The following is a 23,896-nucleotide window of genomic DNA, read 5'->3' as shown; positions in this document are numbered from 1 at the left end:
ACACACAGCCTGCTGCCTTTATTTCTTGGCCTAATTCCCCATAGTATCAATCCCTCACACAGTTGAGGTACAGAGAAGGTGATTTACAGAAACATCATCTCCAATATTCCTCAGGAGACAGCTGAGAACACAGAAGCTACATATTTTTCTTCAATTATTATTATGAATATATATGTGATATCTGAGGTCTCATCCAATTCTAAAAATGACTTAAGCAATTCACCTCTTAGTTTGAACTAGTCTTAAAACTAGTGATTAAATTAAGGAAATGGCCTTAAAAGTCTCCATACATATAACAACAAAATAGAAAACAGTGAAATTGCCTAGGTGAAGTGAAAGCTAAAAGAATTATTTTGGCACCATCTTTCTGGGGTGGAATCTGACACTATGTAATTAAAAAGTCTTAAAGCTGTTCATATCCTATGTATACCATATATACCCTTTAACCTGGTAATTCTGCTTTCAGAAATGTATCAGGTAAGAAAATAACAACACTGTAGATACATTTATAACAGCACAAAAACTGGCCTTACAAAACTCAACACCCATTAAAGGACAAAGGCCTCATAGGCCTTCCAAATGATGGGCTATTATGCATACAGCCATTAAAAACCATCTTTTCAAAAAACGATCAGCAATGTAATAAAGAAATGCATAATATGACTATAAATAGTTATCTATGTATGGTAGAAACACATTTGTAACAAAATAAACTTGAATCAGGAATCTAATAGTAATTACAATAGTGAGGCTACAATTGATTTTCATTCTTTTCTGTGCAAATACTTTATTTTCAAAACTCAATTAATGTAACTTTATAATCAGAAGAAAATTAATGCACTTAAAAAATAAACTCTAAAAAAGTTCTTGCCATCAGCTGAGTATTTAAGACAAAGGTTTATGATGCCCCAAATTATCTGGGTACTATTTCAAACCTTCATTCTTTGAGTATAAACAATCTAAACGTTTTCCTGCCTTTTTTCTTTTTGATATTTAATAAATGAAAGCTAAACAAAATCAGCTAAAAACTGAACTAAAATCTTTAATATATAACTTTAGTCCAGTCTGTATTTAATTTTTCCTAATCTTAAACTTCTAAAGCAAAAATGAGGTATATATGCAGAGTAAAATATAATCAACTCTCAGAGTTACAGAAATAGTCTTTGTGAAAAAAAAGTGTAACTTTTAAAATGTGAAAAATCTCAATGGAACAAATACTTGGGACCTCCCCACCTCACATTCAGGGCCATGTTCTGGGATCCACAGAACCCAAAGGAGTTCCAGCTTGTCTGCCCAACCCTTAGAAACCTCACTGCTGGGGCAGGGCAACGCTTCCTCTTTGGTCTTAAACATTATAAATGTTTTCTCATTATTTTCATCAGTTGAAAAAATAACCCCAAAGCAAAGAAAGCCAAAACCTAATTCAGGTCAGTCACACATAATTCCAGTCTAGCCCAAACCTAACATTTCCTAACCGATGGCAAAATAGGATAACACTCCTATTAATCTACAAGTAAATAATTATTTTGCTGATGAATATGAGTTTTATATAGATTAAAGCATAAAAATGTAAAATAATAATTGAAAATAAAAGGCAAAAAATGCTTGGTTACCAAAAGACAAGTACAATCAGAAGTTCTACAAAATGGAAATCATGGGCTAACAGAAGAACCCAAAAATTATGACTCATCTTTACATAATTTAAATTTCATTTGTAATATAGAGCTAGCACCAGCTACTTGTGAAATGTTTCCAAAATTGTATTTAAATAGTTTGTGTATTCACTGAATTCCTTACATTTCACGTTTCTAACTATAAATGAAACCCCCAAACTCAAATCATGTTTTTAATTTAACGACGCATATTAGGTTACTCTGAGGTATGTGGATGAGGCCTAAGGGGGAGTAATGTATACTGAAGCCACATAACATAACTAAACAAAACGCAGCGTGTTTAACTGGAATGGTGAGCAATCAGCCCATGTTATCCACAAGAACTAGTTTCTTGTATCTGTGACAAACAAGTATATACAAATGTAAGAGAATTAAAAAAAGAAAACTCAAAGGCATTCTGGAAACTCATTTTCTAAAAATATAGTTCTCTTACAGTCTCACGGTACATGTCAACTCTACATACATCTTTTCCTATTTAAAGTGTGTTGGGATGAAGATGGAATAGATATGTGCTACATTCAACCAAAGGTAATACTTTGCAAAGACACAGCAGTTTCTATCAGGCTCACACTCCCTGCATAGCTTAATTTTTCAATTTTAGGCAGTCTGAATGCTCAATTTCAGCTGTTGATTTTGTAATGTCAGTTTCCAACCCAGATTTCACTAAGAAAGTTAAAAATAAATGCACTGCTGGGGCTGTTGCCAGTGCATGCATCAGTAAATATCAACACAAGATTACAGAATATATGTGAAATATGTGTTCTGAAATTTCAAGCAAAACCTGATTCCGCAACTCACAGCCATTTCCTCAACTTTGTTTAGAATTTGGTGGCCATTTAGACAGACCTATGTTGGACATATTATTCTCTGTAAGTATATGGCAAGTCCAACATTTGAATTTTATTTAGCTTAAGATAATAACTGGAATCCAGCAAATACTAAGTAAGTATTGTTAGGCACTGTCACATATCAAGCTAAGTCAGACACCGAGCCTATGGATGAAAATTCAGTGAGTAATGGGGGACAGACATCGAAGGTCCGGGAAAGCAGACAGAGTGAAAACATAAACCACCACCCTGACATAAGACACACCAAGTGCCATAAGAAGGTCACCAACAAAGGACTCCAGTAGGGTTCAGAGGTGGGAGATCCCTATCTGGCTGGGCAAACGGGAAATGTTAAATTGAAGAAGTAAATGTGAGATGAAGTTCAAAAGATTAAACTAATTGTAGGTTAAACTAATTTCACAAAAATAAGCAAAACGAAATTAAGACAGGAAAGCTCTACTGCTTGTGAGGATAATCAGTCAAATTTTCCATGTCTCCAAACTTAGTATTTTTGTAGCTCACACCCATTTTACTAATAAGAACTATGACATGTGCTTCATGCTTGTGTCCAATTACTCTAGGGGTGACACCGCAAGTTCACTCTTCAAATGAAGCTCAGGAAGAAAATTTTATGTCCCTGATAGTGTCAGTAAGATGCTTACCAGCGGCCCAGCCTGCCAAATCAATTCTCCAACCTGAGTAAGACACTTCATTCGTCCAGGCCTGAGTAACTTTCCGCTCTGCCTGAGGACAGAGGCATTCAGCATTCAAGACAAGTCTAGAACTAATCTGTACTGCTCCTGGAGCACTTAGCTTCTTGAAGACATGCAACAGCTGTTTTTGGTGTCCTCTGTAGGAGTTTCATAATTAATATATGTTAAGTGGTAAATACATATTTTTAAAAACTGAATTAAAAACCTAGTTGCCAAACCAGGTACTCAAAAACAAAACAAAACAAACAAAAAAACCAGCCATGTTTTAAGGTCTGCTTTATTATAGATAATCCACAATGTGGTTTAATCAGAAACTAATTATTAAGCCTCATTATACCACCCACTCTGGGGTTTCAAATGTAGGTTACAGGGAGGAACAGCTTTTAAAATGCCTTCACATCCTTCCTGGGACTCACGGCCATGTCTAGAGGAAGACGGACGACAGCCCCCTCAGTCTTTCTCCCTGGGCTGCTATCAGTAAAGGAAGCGCTCATTAGCCTCTTGAAGACTCTCTGGGCCACTTTCCTGCCAGTCTCCATCTCCAAGAGATCTCCGCGTCTAGGTTTCAACTTCTCCCTCATCTCCCACTTCCATCCTACCAATCCCCAACCAACAGAACCTTGCGGTATCTTCACTTTTGACCATTGACAACCAAGGCTACCACCTTCTTTTCACAGATGGGAGGTAGGAAGAGAAAGGAATCTTGGAAGCGTGGCAGGAAACACATTAGCATCCCTAAAATCCACAAAGACTGCCCTCCACTGGCTTGGAGGATCCAGAATGGCATTTCTGGCAATTCTAAAATGAGTCTAAGGCATGACTGAGCAGGTAAATGGTTTGACAAACTGTTTTGAAAAGTTCAGCTCCAACTGCCAGAGCTTTCTGCTCAGACTGGAGTTAACTAATGTAGAAGACAAACAGGATGACATGCCTTCATGATTAGAAAGAGTGGGTGGGTGGGTAGATTAGATAGATGTAAAAGCCACCATGATTTCTGGATCAACTTCTTTCTTTGACCTGATTCCCTTACACCCCAACATTCAGACACTGGCTCAGTCTTCTGAGACATGTCAAGCACTGTAAGGGCCAGATGCTTTGGCAAAGCCTCTTACAAAGACCTACACAGGCCTAATTTTTAACTATTGTATAGATGCAGACACAGAAGCTTAAGTCTTCATGAGGCGTCTGGATTAAATGAAGAAGGAAATGAGGCCCTGCCATAGGTTAAAAATGACACCATAATCTTCAAAGGTGGTGTTTCAATTTGTTAAAATGACAACTATTCACCGGATCAGAGGAGGCAAACTGGAAAGCTAAAGGAATCCACATGTAAATTGTTTTTCATAAACCATCAAAACAGGTAGTCATACCAACGTCACAACACACACAAAGCCCCCCAAACACAAACGAACCAAAACACGCACAAGTGTACACACACGTGGATCTGCAGTGTCACAGAAAAGCAAAGCATTTACATCCACAGAACCACACAATGCTGCCTTGAAGAAAAAAATCTTTTATCAGGTTATAAATCACTCTCTTATTACTATGCAGTCACTTAATCAAGTGTTGAACCCTAAATAAACAAGAGTTATGTAATTCATGTGTTCAGATTTTTAAAATTCTTTTTTCAGAGGGAAAATGAATACACAACTAAGGCCTGCATTTTTGAGTTTGTAGTTTTTTAAAAATAAAAAGTACACATCATACCATAAAAAAAAAAGTTCTGTATTCTTAACCAACGGCAAAAATATAAAAATCTACTCCCTGGCAACCCCGTGGTCCCCTGCTCATGAAGGCTCTCTGAACTGTGTGTTCTCTGCCTTATAACCAACCCGAGCTAAGCACTCATTAAACACACACAACCACAGGAGGTAAGGACAGGAGAACCAGGATATGTTCGACAACCCCCAGATACTAGAACCAAAGAAGCCCTGGAGACTAGACAGAGAAAAGGAATAGCTGTGTCACAACTGGGGTATCATGTATATCGATCTCATCAACCCCAAGAGATGAAGGCTTTCTATTTTCAAGGACAAAAGCCTGGTGACAATACAAGAGCTACCATTTATTGTGCACTTCCTCTGTGCTGGGAATGTAACATTCATTCTTTACTTCACTGTGTCCTTACAATAACCTTCCGAGGTAGTTACTACTATCATTCCCATTTTAGAGATGTGGAAACCAAGGCTCAGAGTTAGGATTAAGTTATTTAAGTCACAGCTTGTGAGATTCATGATGGGCTTTTAATGGATCTCCCTTAACATCGTCACCTACAGATTCCCTGACCATATGACTGGGATTAGCAGGAATTATCAAATTCTGGCAAGTAACATGAATAGAGAGAGCCACACAACTGCCACGACGCGACATAGCATAAAAGGTAAACATTAGTGATCTGGAGTCACTGGTTTAAGTGTGAAATTCTGCTACATCTCCACACCTTACACGTCTCTGACTAGCACTGAATCAGGTGCTACAGAAATGGCAGGCATCACACACACACACACACACACACACTGAGGGAAAAGACTACTATACTGTAGCCTGAAAAAAATGTAAAGTTTACATTATTTCTAAAAACTAGACCTATTCACGATTTTAAATAATCACTGATAATAAAAGACAAAGCAATGTTAGTTAAAAAGGTAAAAATCATAACTATAAACTGAACAAAACTATATTCCAAGTTCCTAAAAAGGTTAGAAATCAGATAAAAGTCAGTGTCAAACTACTTTTGCTACAGCCAACATCTGAGCCCAAACATAATACCCCACCACGTAATGTGGCATTGCCTTTTCAAGCTTATACTTGAAAAACTGGTAATTTGAAGAAAATTCAGCATTTATTCACCTCCAAGCCTCACCCTCAACCCCTCTATTCCCTGTAAAAGTATTGTCAGCCAGAAAGTTAGTACTTAACAGATACTATCCTTCTAAAAGGATAGCCTTTTAGAAGATATGGGGACCTCATAGTTGCCACTTGTCTGCTGCCCTAGCATGGCACTCCCTTTTAGAAGGCCAGTGTCAAATCTCAAAGGAGAAAGGCTTCTCCCTTGACTCAGGGCAGGCTCTAAAGTCCACAGCTAGAAATCTGGATGAGGGTGGGACATTTAAAAAAATCCATTAGAGTACATTGAGATCATGCATACTGAATTTGTTCCTTGATTTGTAAGTGACATATATCATTTTCTGGGTATTAAGTTAAAAGTCTCTAGTCATGGCCATTAAACTGGGAGAATCTTGAACTGACTTTTACCCTGAGAACAAATGTGAAAATAAGATAATTATGAATCATTTCCTTACAGAAGTCAAACTCATTTTTCATTTTAATTGATGTGCAAGACAGTCCACAAAACTGTGTGACACCCACGAAGAACTCTGCGATGGGTTACTTGTGGGACTACAATCGTAATCCTTTATCTGTAGGCAACAACTAGCACCTAGACAGCAGTTATCGATGACCTGTGACTGGCTTCAGCACAGATTGGTAACCAAGTAAAATCCTGTTGGTGGAAAATCTGCTCCGGGCAGGTTTAGTTTTCTGTGCTTCTCTTCTCCTGTCAAATTAGCTGTAACAACTTGCCATCAACACATTAAGCCTTCTTTAAGGGTCTGTCATTTGGTTTAGTACATGTCTTTAAAATGCATTACATTTCTACAGCAACTGAAAATGATTACCTTGACATTGCTTTGCTTACTTCCCTCAATAAAGTAAGGATGTGCTCTTTATTAGAAACCAACTACTTGCCATCGAAATTGTTCTCTCGTGCCCTGCTTTCCAAAGTATGACTATTAAAAGGCCAACAACGTAAGTTTGGGTGAAGGGAACTTGTTCAGTTTTTACTAAGACAAAGTTTAAACTATAAACCTACATTTAACGTGGATTCTTGTACTGCTTCAAGTCTCAAAAAGAGAACATTACAATCCCCAAAGACTAAATCACTTGTCTCCTGTAAGAATGATCAGAATAGCATTACGCTGAGAGTGACAGTCTGGCGATGTTCTGTTTGCTAATGCAGCACAGACGTGCTGGCCAACTGCAACTGGCTGTAAGTCCTTATCGCAAATAAAACTGTTTTTGTGCCATTTCTATTTTTCATTTAAACGTTACCAGCTCAAGACCTGTCAAGTGTTCTGTTGCCAAGCCTCTGCTTGTCAGAAAGGTCAGCATCCAGTACCTTCCAGTTGGGTCCCAAAGGGCCTCTCTTGGTCTTGACTGACTGGAACAAGGCTGGGTCTTCATCAGCTTTGTAGTCCTGCAAAGCAAAACAGAGTCAGAGCCAGCGAAGAAAACCAGAGAAAATTCTTTAACCTTGCCAGAACAGCTCTTTGCAGCTACTAGAACACATGACAGAAACCGATTAGGCTTACTGTGCTTTTGCACAGAACCAGGAAAATGCTTCTATGTGATGTTAGATTTTCAGTTTGGTTCTCTTTGCTTTAAAGTTTCTTTAAGGCAAAACAACTACATGATAAAACGTAGTAAGTCTTGATTAGCAGTCCACTTGTTACTGGGTAGCTATCTCCAAGAACACATCTTCCAACATTTTTCAACAGTTCCAGCATTTTCATTATGTATAATCACATTCAAGAAGTAAAACATACCCATTCCAGTTCTGACAATACCCATAAATGACAACACGATTCTAACGCCCACTAGAGCCACTACCATGACCAGGAACACAGGTCACAGCTACCGATGCTGCAGCATCCCCCGTCTCTTACACGGAGGGGTCATTGGTGGACGAGTCACCTAGGAAGTCGGCTCCTCCAAGCCCTTGTCCACCAAGAGTCGTGAGGTACACAAGCCTTGGCTTCCTCATGGAAGGGGGACTGCATTCATGGCAGCCCCTCACTGTCAAAGGAGGTGAGGGATGGGTTATGGCTCCATCTGGGACCACCTCAGTCATACATCACGTCACAGGGGAACCACCCTCAAATTCAGGTTTTATGCAAGGTTCTAATATGTGTAAATCCTATTTCCCTTAATAAACTCTTCCTGCTAGAATGGAGAAAATGAGTAGGCTAAATCTTTTTAAACCTGTCTGCTTTACAAAAGTTCTTTTGTCATTACATATACATACAATCTACAGAAAGAAATAAAAATTACCTTTGAAGAGCTAAAGTTCAGTTTTTTAAAAAAAAGGAAGGAGTTGTAATAGTAACAGTGAACAGAGGTCAGTTGAAAATACTACAAAGGGAGAGCCCTTTCACTCTCGAGCAGAATTTCTGAACCACGGGTCCTTCATAGCATCTGTGGAGGAACCACATACTTTGGAGAAAATGGCCAGACAAGTCAAATATGAAAAATTATTGTTCTAGAGATCAGGGCAGCGCAAGCATTACCACACGCCATGGTATAATACGAACTTTTACCACTCAATGAAAACATGTTGAGAAGCAGTCAATTAAGACTCAACAGTTACTCAGTAAACGCACATGACATGATGATAATTCCTAAAGAAAAAGTTATAAAGTGTGAAGAAGAAAAAATGTGAGGTTCAGGTAGAAAACAAAACTGGAGATAATTGGGTAAATATGGGACCCTGAACGCGAAGCCTGTCTAAATAAAGGTTGTCTCCTTAGATGCTATAAAAAAGCCCAACAATGGGCTAAAATTCTTACACAAGCAAACTCAGCAGGTCTCATCGGGTCTTGCTGCTTTAAATATGCAACGCGGTGTAGCCATAAGCATTAGGTCAGTCAGCATTACCCAGGAACGACAAACTGGGATGAGCCGATGTAAGGATGGACAACTGGGGTTACATCATGTGTCTGGGCACATCGGCAGAAGGTTCAATTACTGTTAGCTAACATGAATTCTTGAAACTCCTATTTAGAACCACACCTTAAAAATTAACCACTTCACTGCTGATTGAGAAAAGAACCAACTGCACAAGGTGGTGGTCTTAAGACCTGGACCCACAGTGAGAAATCAGCTATTGTGCTAACATCAATAATCATGGAACTCCATAAAACATTTTCTTCTACGTCAGAAACTTGAAATTAAAACCCAGAGACAAGCTCACTTTTCTCTAAAATTGAATATATTTAACATCATACCAAATAATCACTTTTGACCTCATCTCCCTCAATCAAGGTCTATTTATTTAACAGCCACCACATATTAGGCAGTACACAGGATGCTAAGAGGTAGTCCAAGGGGTAAGGAGACCCAACACACGGTTCTGGCTCCTAGGAAGTCACAGTCCAGCTGGGAAAAAGACAGGGAAACAAAGAAAAGGTAACTGAAACCCCAGAAAGTACACGTTAACTGCCAATAGAGGAGAATGGAGAGAATTTAAGAGTCAGAATTGAAACCAACTGACACCAGCCAAGGCATGTATTTTTAAAATGAGTTTTGACACTATGTTTAAAAGTAGAAAAATCTTATTGCTAAGGTACATTGTGTTAACATTATTTATGATTAAATTTAATTATCTATACAATGCCCAGAGGCCAGTGTTTCAGCCTATTTGAGGGAAAATATTTTTTTTTTTCACTAACTGGGATGTGACTTCACTGTGGGCATATGATACTCAATTTCCTCCCCCACCCCCCAACCCCAAAATCTGAGATGTTACGGAGCCTGGCATGAGTTGAATAGTAAGTACCACATTTCCTGAATCCAAGAGTTAGAGGATGCGCCATTATTTTCTGTACATTAAGAAGGAAAACATTTAGACAATAAAACATGCTATAACTGGATGACAAATCCTGATTTTTTAATATATTAAAATAGGGGAAAACGGGTGGAGTGGGGTGGGTAGAGAATGAAATAAGAGACTGTAGAACTACCTCTGTGGATTCTAAACTTGCCTGCTCCAAGAGAAAAAGCAAAATCCACAAAACAAAGCGTACACAAATATCAGTAGAGCTAAGAGGGGGAAAAAAACCACTGATAGAATACAATAAGGGTAGTGTATAAACCGACAAATAATTTAAGAATAGCAAGTTTGGTCAGCATAAATTATATTCATGTGGGGATAAATTAATTAAGGGGTGACTTCTTCCAGGAGATGGGCCTAAGCATGACTATAGCATCAGTGACAGTGAAAATGTGAGGGGGTGGACTACATGGACCTCTCTGACAATACCCCTCAAGACCCCTTCTCCTTCCTAACCCTACTTCCAGACCAGGGTGACAACTTCAGAGACTGTCAATATCTGTTTGACATAGAATAATTAACTGAAGAACATGGAATAACACTCTAACACTGCCTTGTTCTGGACCTAAATAATACCAGGGGTGCCCAAAAAATGTATACAAGTGAACACGTTGGTCAACGTTGCTCAAGCAGTAGTTTGCTGTAATCAGAAGTGTCTGGACGCTGATTGTAAACACTTTGAGCACCTCTTATAATTGCAGAAGTCAACCGTGACTTGTATTCATCTTTTCTTATTGGTATATAGTGGGTATTACAATTTTAATACAGTTTTCCTTTCTTAAAATGTATATCCATTTTTTTGGCACCCCCTGTATATTGTTCCACAAAATGTGTTTCTGAGCCTTCACTACTAGTGCTAGCTGTTCACTGGATGCTTTTCTGAACTATAGATTCACAGAATTATACAGGTGAATTACACCGTGAAGGTCATCCAAGCCGCCTCATTTTACAGATGTGGAAGCCACAGTCCAAGAAGAAGGTGGTATGGTTCACCTAGGACTTCAACACAAGGCTTCTTAGTCTCTGTCCTGGGCTCATTCTGGGACACTATACGGAGGGGGGCAGAAGGGTGTCCACAAATGACAGATAAGCAAAACACCAAGATGCAGCAACACCAGATACCAAAGCGGATTTTCCTACAAAGAATGAGTGTGTGCATATAAAATATAATATACATCTCCAAAGCTAAGTCCTCCCTCTCGGCTTTTTTCTCTTGAATATAAAGCAGCAAACATCATATACTGAAAATGCAACAAGACCCAATTATTAACAATAGCACCTTACCCTTGACAGATGAGGATAATGCATCCTGTCAAAACCTAGGAATTTTTGTGTTTTTACGTTAGTTTGCAAACGTAAATGTTTTATCAGTTGAATTAAGTAGCAAGATATTAAAAAGCAGGAAGCAGGTGGAGTTTTAACAACCTCAGTTTTGTACCTCTGTACCAAACATTTAATTTGTTGAACAGTATCTTCTTTGCTATGATTTTATTGTTGGGCACCTAGTTTGGTCTTTCTGTATTTGAAAACTGGCCGATTTATATCCGTATCACAATGAACAAATATATTCCTTCATGTATGACAGTTTCAGCATACAGAATGCAACCTCAGCTACCAATTATAGCTGCAAATGAGCAATAGTGTGGAATGAGACAGCCTGCTGGCTTTGTTAGTATTCTGTCTCCTTTGGGATCCCATGGGGAAAAGGGAGGCTCTGATGAAGAGAAGCCCTTGGCTCATGGTTTATTGTGCTTGCCACCAGCTGCAGACTTCTCATCTCATTAGTTCTTTTAGAATACTGTGGGTGAAGACAGCTGTAGCCTACTTGAGTCTTCAGCTCCTGGGTATTCTGAAGGCTGAATTTGCTATGCACTTTCTGTAATCCTTGGGAAAGAAAGCAAATTCACGAGGCCAAGGAAATGTATTTGTAAAGCGAGTTTCAAAATCATGTTTAAAAGTAGAAAAATCTTATTGCTAAGGTGTATTGTGTTGAGAATCTTTTATGATCAAATTTTAATTCCCTGAATAATGCCCAGAGGCCTGGTCAGGATAAGGGCTTAGTAAAACCATCATTATCAAGTTAGGTCCCTCAGATACTGCTTGCTCTACCAATACAAGTGCCTGAACAACAGAAAAACAGTGGTATCAGCATAAGGTAGATTCGGAATAGTATCAACACAACTCTATTTAATTGAAAACTCTTATTTAAATAAAAAAGGAGGCAAATGAAAGTCAAGACACCCTTTGGAGAACACATAAAATATAATACGGTAAATAAATGGATTACTGAGTCTCCACGCTGGAGTCACAGAATACATTCATTCAATTCTTATAAATACCTGTTTTCTGTCACTGGAATATAAAAGTTGTGCTGCCTCTTGGGTGTGCATCTGTTACTTACTACAGCTCTCAACAGAAACCAGATTCATTTTGAAGACAAAGAATATTAGTTTCATGAATCTTTTAGCATAGTGGCTATCCCCCAAAATACAAGTGCAAAATCTGTGCTGAGCCAACCTAAATGTCCTTGAGCCCACATTTAACTCATGATTATGAACGGGAAAGAGAATAAGAGGTGGGAGGTAGGCTTGTAGGAGTTTTCTTGACAGCTTGTGGAAATACCGAGATGAACTCCAGACACCAGAAATTGCTTAAAGAACATGCATGGGTTCCCACCGGTGAGGCTAAATGTAAACTAAGGAAAAGTGTGCTCAAATACAAGTATTAACAACAACTTCACAACTGCTTATAAAAAAGCACCCCCCAACAAATAACAATTCTACAGGGTAAACATAAAAACTTGAGATATTGGGATCCTGCAGCCTGCTGCAAAATGCATTCCTTTAGCATAACATGATTAATTAGGTGTCTATTCAAATAGCTCAAAGATAATCACTAAGTTTAAAATGCACAGGTACTGCTGCTCAACTTGGCAAAGCTTATTTCCTCTGATCACATCCTAAAAGTAAAGACCAGGATGGCAGGAAAAGCTGAATTAAATATGAGCGTAAACATCAAACATCACTGATTAGCTCTGCCCTGTATTTTTCAGAATTGTGGCACTTGGAAAACAAGGAGTTTATGGATCCTATCACCACTGACCCTAATGCACAACTAACTGAAGCTGACAAAATTCAAGCCAGACTACAAAAGGGAAGCCCATTAATAAAAAAAAAAAGTCTGCATGAAATTCTGCAGTGGCAAGTAACAATGTGTAAAGAAAAATCACATTTACTAACTTGTTTACAAAACTCATTTCAACAGTTATTTTCAAATAAGCAGTTTTCTTTTCTATTTTTAATTACATCTCCCCAAAGACTCCTCACCCTTTCAGGTTCCCACAGAGTACCATTAATATAGTATAAGTAAATCTCATTAATTCAGGTCCTACCACCTTGGAATTCATAATAATTCGGACAGGGGGCTGGACTGAAGTTTATCTTTGCATGATCTATGAAAAAAGGATTTGCTACACAAATTAATAGAGTAACAAGATCTCAGGAGAGCTGTTTAAACAGTTCAGAAGTGTTTTAGAGCAATTCAGAAGGATTCATTTGCATATAATTATTATGCTAATTACAAATCATTCTTATCTATTCATTAAAGCAGATTCCCAAAGGACCACTAATTGTCAATAACTTGTTGGCGGAGTTTCTGCTACTGAATGTACCTCAGAGGAACAAAACTGCATTACAAAATATTCTCTAATTCAGCCCTCTCGTTAATCCTGACTGGCTTTCTACCAATGAATCCTAAAAGCTGAATTTTTAAACAACTGCATTGAGAACTGAGAAATATAATCAAACCTACACACCCAAACAGAACACTTTTTTGTAATCTTTCTAATCTCATAGAGACCCTGCATAGAGACCTGGGGTTGGGGCTGTGGATGGGGTGAGAATGGTGGGCAGAGAAGGGGGGCAAAGGCTGTCAACAGAGCTCTATGCTAAAAGGTGGTCAGGGCCTAGAGCACTGCTAGGCTAGCGTACAACTAGGCCAATTGTCTCTTCCATTCTTTCTCATCTTACCCATATCACAGCCAGAGACCTCCAACAATGTCATGTTTATGAAGGCAGACCCTAAAAGCCTTTGGAAGATTACAAATTAAGACAGAAAGAGAAAGAAATCAGATTTCAGCTATGAAAAGAGGTTTCAACCAAAAGGCCCACTTGACCGACTCCATATTCTACAACCCAGCAGGAAAACCTAAATAATTGTGCTCCAGATGAGATGGGCAGGTGAAGCAAAGAGGAGAAAGTCCTTGGGGGTGGAAAGGGGATTCCTGGATAGCCCAGGGCTGCTGGGCTACCCTCAGGGTAGGTGGGCTACTGATTTGGGTAAGCCTGTGTTTCATGCACAAATACTCAATATAATTATTACTGTAACATATTTACTATTACTGTATGTTTATATATTTATTATAGCATTTAAAAATGAAGACATTTTAAACTCTTGACACCAATGAAATGTTTTAACATATTCACAAGTCAATTTTGCTAAAAGTGCTTGTTAAACATCATATATTTTAAAATTAAGTCATATATGCCTGAAATGTAGTAACATGTTTAAGGAAGTTTCAGCACAAAATGCATTTATTTCTTTAAATGACAGTAGAGCCTAGAATATATTATATCAAATTCCTTAAACTAAAATTGGGGGGCAAGTTCTATTTAAAATTCGCAGGTTGAGCCCTCTCCAGTAAAATGTCCATGTTGGTTCATGATCTGCCTGCCCTTCAGATAAAGAAGCTCCTAAGTCCCAGGACCCCATTTAACCCATAGCATGAATTCAATAAACACTAAATAGGAAATAATTGCGAAAAAAATTGAAACTTTTTTTTTAAACAACAAGAGCAAAATTTGATAAGCGGCATCATTCTTGCTATTTTTGGAGAACTTACTTATGTGCCAGGCACACGCGTTCTCCCAGGTAACCCTACTCCTATCAGCACTGGGACGGGGAAGGGAAATCATCTGCCCAAGTCCACTGCTGCTGAGCAGCAGAGCGGGACTGAGATGCAGCTCTGTACGACACCCAGGCCAACCACTGTGCTTGACTGCAAACATGTGGTGTAATTTACACTTTATCACTGATAAGACTTTAGTACCCGAAGGGATCTCAGCCTAGAGAACCTTCCCTAAGAAAGAGTTTAGATTGCTGAAAAGGGGATTATTACAAGAAATGAACTTTAAACTCTACTTGGAGTTCATTTCTTTAAAGATATCTGCCACTAGCTGCTAAACACGAAACGAAACAAAACAAAACAAACATTTTCTAACTTACCAGAGAATATTTTTCCTCAGTCAGGAACTGGAGCAGTTCTACTAAACATCCTATCACTTCCATCACCCTTCCTACTTTTTCACTTTTAAAAGATGGAACAGATTAGAAATAAACATTAATAGTGGACTCTAGAGAAAAGAATTTTGTGCAAAATATGCTTGTAAAGGCAGATTTTTAAGAGAAATTTAAAAATACTTGCTAAGATTTAAGCAAACATGAGTTAAGCAATATGTTATTTTCCCACCAGAGGGCACTGCCATCCAATTATGTCTTCAAACGTAGGGGACATGCTCTACATCCCCTACTGGATGCAAATGTTTTAAGTGTTCTGAAATTACTTGACCATGTAAATCAGCAGAAGAAAGCGGGAAACATTTTTACATTTCTTTTAATAAGAACCATGCTAACATTTATTTATATCTTCTTTGAGGATGAGGGGAAAAAAACCTCTATTACTACAAAAAGGATCTTGAGAATGGTTTGTTTCACAGCATAGCAAAGGTGAGATGAGCCAAGCATCTGACAAGTGGAAATTTCTTCAGCAAAAGCAAAATCACTGCTACCTCAAAACCTGTATTTGAGTTATTCTGTTTTGTTCCTGAGTTCAAGGAGGCTATTGTTACAACTTAGTGCTGGGTCACAATTCTCACCGCTGTTTTGTACCCACTTCGATAAAGAGCTTTTGAGGCTCTCAGACATACACCAGGGACAAGCTACAAACTTGTAAGATAGAAATGAATGTCTAGATTCATTTGAATGGCAAAGGGAAGAGGTACACTACTAGAGTGAGTGTCTGCTCACACCAAAGAGAACAAGTGAAGAAGCATTTGGCAACCACAGGCTCTCCTCTGACTTGCTGGGTCTCAGCCACAGACTTCTAACAAAACAAAAGCTCTTTTCAAGGCTAAAGAACTGGGTAGCCACTGCATAGAGCTCTGAGAAGCAGAAAGCCCTTCATAAGAAGAGGCAACAGTTGGAACAAAAGTAACATGGAAAATGCAGCAGCTTTTTGAAAGCTGTTGAGCGAGAACAATCGAGAGCCACGGTCAGTGCCGACCATTTCAAGCTGTCATCTACCAAAGGTTAATTCAAAAGATCTACTAGGTTGACCCATTAAAAGAAGGTTATTTCTGTAGTTCAAAAGCTGACAAATATTAGCAATTTCACATGGTCTGATCCGATTTTTAACTTTTTCCAGCCAAATTTCATCGTGTTTTTAATTAAAGAGAAAAAAATTTAATCTTATAAAGATGATTTGAAAAGCATATGATTTTTACATTTCTTTAAAATTATGAAGTTTTTTCTAAAGGCAGTGCAGTAAAGCATATGTTGCCAAGACTATCTACTCAAATGTATAACATCTGGGCACTGTCTCACAGAATGTCTGATCAAAAGAAATGATAGGCCTGAATCCTTCCTCGAGCACAGAAAACAAGCACTGCTTAAGGTGTGACCAAAACTTACAGGCCTAAATAAATTAAACCAAGTTTCATCAGCTTTCCAAAGCTGACATTTAGGAAAAAGTATCTTTAAAAAGGGCAATAATTTTAAAACAATACACACTCGTGGTTTAAGTGGTTTAAAATAATTAAAAAGTGTCAGATTGTTCAACACTCAACTGATGGACTGGCAGTTCAAAGTGAAAACAGATAAATGGACAGAAAAGCTGTGTGTTCGTTTTCAAAGGCAAACAGAATTTCAGAAAATCAGGTACTACTTAGCGTATTTCTGCTCTCAACGAAAACGGGACATTGTTCTGCCTACCAAAACATACTCACCAAACAAATGGATCATAACCAAAGAACAATGCAACGCTAGAGAGAACAAGAAAAAAGCACGAACTTTAATTCATTTTCTTTGACATTACAATCCTTACAAAGATGATCATGGGACTTCTACAACAGGCTTAGATGAGCCCAACAACCCCATTATTGTCTTTTAAATTAAATGAGCAGGGGCTCTTCATTTAATTACCCACAAAACTCCAAACCTCCCAGCTCTAGTTAGCCCTTAAATCCAGACTTTGCCTGCAGTCTGGAGCCCAGCACTGGTCTTTATCAGCTGTGAGAAAAAAAGCCCTTTGGTGGAAGGGCACGCAACACTGACACAAGCAACAGCTGGAACGAAGGAAACTCCAAAGTCATTTAGAAATACTTTAATGTGTGCATTGGTTAAGAATCTTGCACTCTCTTCAGACAATTATTCCTTTATCTGGAAAAAAGATTTACCGTACTGCTACAGAGCGAATACCAAGTTCCAATAAACGTTTGCTAAATGAACATAGGAGAAAATGTAGGAGTGGTGTTCGCTATAATACCGACACCAACAGACATCTAGGGCTCCAATCCTTCTATTCTAATTGCACATGTGCAAATTTCAAAATATGCCAGAGTTCAGCAGTTATGGGAGGAGGTAACCAAGGTCACTGATGAAAACTGCTATTTCAGGGGACTGGGGAAGATGGACGAAGAGCAGGCAGTTGCTTGTTTGTTTTAAATAAAATAAGAATGCTCTTAATCAACATATTACAAAGGAAGGAACATCACATAGTAAGAAGATAGTCTAGAAAGATAAAGTCCTGTTTTTGAGTCCTGGCTCCCCTTCCACTGGTTATGTGGCTCAGAGAAAGTTACAGCACTTCCCTGGGCTCAAACTCCTGAGTAAAAATGTTTTGGACCATGACCTTCAACTGAGATTTCTGCTGCCAAAAACCTATAGAAAGGTGCCCATTCTACAACCTTCATCATCAGTAGTGTAGTGGAGCACACCTCAAGTGTGACCATGCAGAGGTGTCACCTGGAGAGCTGGGCAGACAGCCCTGAGCACCCACCTCCAGGGGCTAAGGAAGAATTGACACTTCTAACAAGCTCCCTGTGGGCCCACACTGCTTGAATGGAAAGGAGCTCCAGCCTTTTTGCCGGAATCCTAGCCACCATGCTCCCCAGAGGGCTGCAAGGGCCCTACCTAAAGAGAATATCTTAACTTCCAAGGAGTGTTCAGATAACGGGACCAGGGGGTAGAGCCGTCCCACAACAGGGATGCACACTTGTACAGACCCTGCCTCATGGCCATGGTGGGGGTGTTCCTCAAAGGAAACCAAGAGGGGGAGAGGCTGAGTGAGCTGTACTGAATGGAGGTGATGCGAGGTACTGGTAGGAGGATCAGATTTATCAGGAGCCCGTCCTCTCACTCAGAGTGCCTGTGTCTGCTGGGGCATCAAGAAAAGAACTGTGGTTAGTAAGTGGAGCCTTATTCTGCTCCAGGAGCTCTTGCTGAAAAAGCTGCGCAGCAGAAGCGTTCTGCGAAAAGAGAGGCACAGAGCAGCTCAGAGTCCAGCAGTGCCAACAGCCCAAGGACCACAGCCCAGAGAGAGAAGTCTGCCTATGAGACGCAGGCATCAGGGCTGCAGGGTGGCTGTAGGGCTCTAAGCCCACAGTGGGACACACTCCATCCCCACCACTCTCTGGGGTGGGGGGCATGTGCAAATGGGAAGATGGACCAGGAAAAAAGGAGGGAGACTTGGGGTAAACATGACATGGCGATTACACTCATGGGCAGGTAAGAGCGGGGAATGTGGCAGTAACAACTGGACAGAGGGGGTTAAAGGACAAAAGCGGTTATGAATGAAATCTGGGCTTCATCTAAAGAGCACCAGCTCCCTGGGTCCTCCACACTGAAAGGGCCCCTCAAGCTCTGCTGGAAAGTCCCCATGGAGGAACCCATCAATCAGAGCACGACAGGCCCTGCACATCCTTTCTGTGACACAGGACAAGGCACACGAGTTTCTAGCTTGTGTCTCTTCCTTTAAGGAATACCATCTTCAGTGAAACACTACTGTAATTACAAAACTGGGCAACTCTTGGTTTCAAAATGCCTCATTTGGGAAAAACCTCTCATTAATCCAACATGCTGAAGCATGAGGGAAAAAAATTCATTCCCTCTTTAAACTTGCTGCATTTTAATATGGAATAGATCTATACTTTTAAACTAAATCTGCCAATTTAATACTTTCATATCATTAATATTTGCTTATTACTGATACTTAAAAAACAAATGGCTATTAAGCTGTATCAATTTTATATCTGTGAGCCTTAAAAATTTGAATTAAATATTTCTACTAAAATACACTTGGAAACTATAGTCATATAGCATGTGTTACAAAGGAAGCATATACTATAGAGGAAGGCTGATACAACCCTTTCTGGTTACACATAAATACCTAAAAATGTGGTTCCAATTTCTTTCTTGTAAAAAAAAAAAAAAAAAAAAGCTCATTTTCTTTCAAATGACTTCCAAAAACGAAGGGTCTCTCTGATGTTAATCGTGTGTACACTTCAGCTTACACTTTAAAGAGTCTTCCTCTCCTGGGAATGGACTTTTGTATACAAATCATGGAAAGCTACTTAGACAAAGTGCTGGAGATGATTAAAAGGGACCAAATTCAAATTCATACCTTAAAAAAAAGAAGAAGCAGATGTCAACTGACTCGTTTGTGTATATTTTGGAAATAAGTTGAGATATGCATGTGCATTTCATCAGGACATTTAAAGAATTCTCAACTTTTTAACATGGTTATGTATCAATGACAACTTTAGAAATTAAAAAAAAAACTTTAAAATTTATATTCTGGTGTTTTATTCTCGATACCTTGACTACCATTACAATTCAGCAGATCTAACTACAACACTTTTTAATCTGACAGAAAGATTTTGCTCATTTAGAAATGACGGAATTTTTAGAATCGAATACACATCATACATACTTCACCATGGAGAATTAATAAAGAAGGAACTAAGTAGCATTTTGTTCATTCAATATTTGAATGATAAAAACTTCAATTCCTCCAAATTTTTTTTTTAACAAGGAAATAATCTGCAAATTCTCTTTCATCTTCCAAACTGCTACTGAAAAGCTCACTCTGTTTTAGGCTCAGTACTGAGCATCTTGCTAGGTCCTGGCAATACAGAGATGATCAGTACAGGTCAGGCCCACCAGGGCTACCCAAGTTACTGAGGTAGCCTTTTTAGGAGTGATACCTGGGTTAGCTTTTTAAATGGGGGAGAGGGTGGGAGCAAGGGGGTATGTTTGCAGCTAACAGAGTGCTTGGTGGCTGCATGAACGCCAAGCAGAAGGAGCCTTCCTTTCTAGAGGATATAACATCTTAACACTTAACTACAACACCCCCGAAACAGGAAATCTGTCCTGCATGGTGGCCAAAAGAAATTGCATGGGGACATTTATGCAGAAATCCCAAACTGCTCTGCTTGTTTCATTAGGCAATGGTGTATCTTCTAGAAAATTACATAGACTAGTGGCTATACTAACAGTCCCAAACAGCTTTTCCATAAGTCGTCAACAAAAAAATCAAGTAACTCAATATATTTAAATATATATGATTCCTGTAGCAAATTACTCTGTAACCCTGCCTGTGTCATATGACAGATTTTTATAATAAATCCTGTTCCTAGAGCTATTGTGACAATGTTTCCCTTCAATTATGTAAATATGTCAAAGCATTCACCCAAGTATGGAGTTACACTGTGGGTCTAATCACACCCCTTCTATGCATGGTGAAATACAGTTCATAAGCACAACCAGAAACAGCAAACTCTACAAGAATGGTTTACAAGCTGTCTGACACTACTGTGTTTCCCTGAAAATAAGACCTAGCTGGACAATCAGCTCCAATGCACCTTTTGGAGCAAAAATTAATATAAGACCCGGTTTTATATTATAGCAAAATTACAGTATACATAGTATAATATATATAATGTATACCTTATATACATTATATATATTATATATAGTATAACATAGTATATATAGTATAAAAAAAGATGCATTAGAGCTGACTGTCCAGGTAGGTCTTATTTTGGGGGGGAAACGGTAGCAACCTAGCAGAGTTAAACCCTAAAAGCAATCAACAGTCACTCTGAATTAACGTTTAGGGCTGTTTTCAATCACCTGCAGTGACTGAACACCCCCACCAGGTGGAGTCAAGATCCAATCTTTACTTCCAACTTCTTGGTTTCTTGAATTCCCAACTACCTACTTCACCTTTGTCCTGATTCAGGAGGAGACTTGGCTACTTATCCTCTCAAAGTTACTAATTAACTGTTTTTATTTCTTTAAAAGCAAGTAATATGAAGGAAAGAAATTCATTAATTTAAGAAGTTTTTAGAAAAATTAGTTCGTACAAGAAAAACCGGAGTTCATGAAAAACAATGAAAATCAATGAGTTAAATCAGATTGAGACTAAAACCTCTGGGCGTCTCACACAGCCCGAACTTTGAGAGCTCACCACACCTTCAGAACATCTTCCTACTGAAATCCCCCCTTGTGGGCCCATTCATAGTTACAAAGTTCCCAATTCTGGTGTCACTTTAATCCTTGAAAAGCATGTTTTACGTACTAGTGACTGATGGTATGGCAAACATGCCCTAATATGACCCCCACCATGAGTCACAATCTTGTAATCGCCTCCTGAGTACAGGGGGAACCTATGACTAGCTTCCAACCAACACACGATGGCAAAGGTGATAGCTCTCATTCCTTTGATTAGATTAGATTACATGGCCACTAAATTTGTGGTGATTTGTCATGCAGCAATAGAAAACTGACACACGTAGTGAGAGGAGGGTAGCCCCTCAATCCACTGCACACATCTGTTGGATCTCGACTCTTCCACCCCATGCCCCAGCCATCTAGCTCCCCTCCTTCATAAAGGAATCACTACTACCACCGTCTCTCAGTCTTCTTGGCTATCTACACATAAGTAAATGCGGACAGAAATCCTTTTGCTCCCTTTTACAACAGTACAGATAGAAGCAAATCATACACATTCTTCTGTATCTTTTTCTCCCCACGTTACCTTGGAAAGGATTCCCTATCAGTACAAATAGAGTTCACTCCCTTTTCATGACTGTACTGAACTCCATCATGTGTTTAATCAGTTCCACACTGATGAAGAAACATTCAGACTTCAGACTGTTTCCAATCTTACGTTAATACATTTGTCACTTCATACTGAATAGGATCATTCCTAGGGGTGGAATTTTGCTGGGTCCAAGGGCACGCACATTTATAATTCTGCTACACAAATTGTATCGATTTATACTCCCTCAGGCAATACAGGTGAGTGCCTGTTTCCTCGCCCCTTGCCACCCGATATTACCAAATTGACGGCTAATTGATTTCACACAAATTCTTGACTCACATAGGTTAGTTTCATCATTATCCTCAAGCTCATCATTCAACCAATATTTATAAAGTGCCCACTCTGTGAAAAGGGGATGGTTTCCTGAACATAGAAAATAAGACACATCAATGAAATGAACAAGAGCTGAAATTCAGCAGAGGGGAAAACTGTTTCCAACAGGGGTCCTGGGGGACGCTGAATCTGACCTAGATCCTGCAGGACACAGGTTTTGCAGAAAGAGGAGTCCCAGAAGGGAGGCCAGAACAAGCAGTGTGCCAGGATAGGCAAGCCCAGGACATGGTCGGTGGCAGACCAGTTTGAGGCAGCTCAGAGAGTGACAGAGCGGGGCCTCTCCTTCAAGGGATCAAGTCAGTGGAAAGGACACTGGATTGAGTCAGAATTTCCACTTCTGGCATTAGCTAAAAGATCTTGAGAAAAACTAGTTTATCTGGGTTTCAGTTTCCTCACTTGTAAAACAGAGTTTAGCCCTGAAACCAAATTTTCTGCAGCTGCAGAACTGTGCGTTCAAAAAGTAAATCTTACGGTGAAGACTAATCTCAGACAAGCAGAACTATGCTGGCGAGGGGGACCCAGGGAACTCCTCAGCCCCATGTTTTAGTCACTCCATCCTGATCAACTGAGTGGGCTCCAAGAATCTCAGGATTACGCAAAGCACTGTCTGAAAGCAACCAGGTCTAGGAAGCCAAGATTCCTTTCAACTCTAAAAACTATTCCAGCTTCTCCCTCAGTGCTGGAAAATGCACAAGTACCGTGTTTCCCCGAAAATAAGACCTAGCCAGACAATCAGCTGTAATGCGTCTTTTGGAGCAAAAATTAATACAAGACCCTTATTTATAGTAAAATAAGACCGGGTGTTACATTACATTACATTACATTATATTATATTACATATTAGACCTGGTCTTATAGTAAAATAAAGACCAGGTTTTGTATTAATTTTTCCTCCAAAAGACACATCAGAGCTGATTATGCAACTAGATCTTATTTTGGGGGAAACACGGTACCTTCACGTCTGTTTGCCTACAATTCACTCACTGATTTAACACACATTCACGAGTACCTACTACATCTCGGGCGCTATCTAGGAGCTGGGGGAGACAATGGTTAACAGTACAAAGATCCTTCCCTCTGAGGTTCAATTTCTATTTGGAAGGGAGAGAGAAAAACAAATTTATAATATGTCAGAGAATGAGGGTAAGAAGGAAAAGTGAAATGAGAATGGGGTAAGCTTCCCCCCCATCAAAATTCTGCTCACCCTCATGTTACGACTCTTCCCTTCAGTCTTTTCAGATCTTCATCCTCATATGTAGTGTGGTTTTTTTCCTCTGAAATCCTACAGCTCTGAATCATGCCTAAGCCTCTGCCATTTGTTAACTATTTCACTGTATTGGGCTTGTTTCACCCAGACTGTAAACCTCTTGAGGGTAGTGCTAGACCAACCCTGGACAGCTACAGGGGGCTACGCGCAGCACAGACTAAGCAGCTACGGGATACCTGCTGACCACTATGAC

At 39.2% G+C, this 23,896-nt stretch overlaps 1 protein-coding gene across 2 annotated transcripts in view; it reads right to left on the bottom strand.

Moving 5' to 3' along the window:
• The window catches only part of PITPNB (phosphatidylinositol transfer protein beta), a 63,380-nt gene that overhangs the window by 12,280 nt on the left and 27,204 nt on the right, over window positions 1–23,896 (bottom strand). For both annotated transcript variants that reach the window (XM_019756396.3, XM_019756395.3), the window contains exon 8: window positions 7,394–7,471. In XM_019756396.3, coding sequence (XP_019611955.1) covers window positions 7,394–7,471 — 78 coding nt within the window. The remainder of the gene's footprint in view (window positions 1–7,393; window positions 7,472–23,896) is intronic.

This window comes from Rhinolophus sinicus, chromosome 9 (genome assembly GCF_057876585.1).
Source record: "Rhinolophus sinicus isolate RSI-liver-muscle chromosome 9, RSI-T2T, whole genome shotgun sequence".
Taxonomy (NCBI): Eukaryota; Metazoa; Chordata; class Mammalia; order Chiroptera; family Rhinolophidae; genus Rhinolophus; species Rhinolophus sinicus.
Note: the sequence above shows the minus strand (reverse complement) of the source record. Positions and strands in the feature narration are given on the sequence as shown.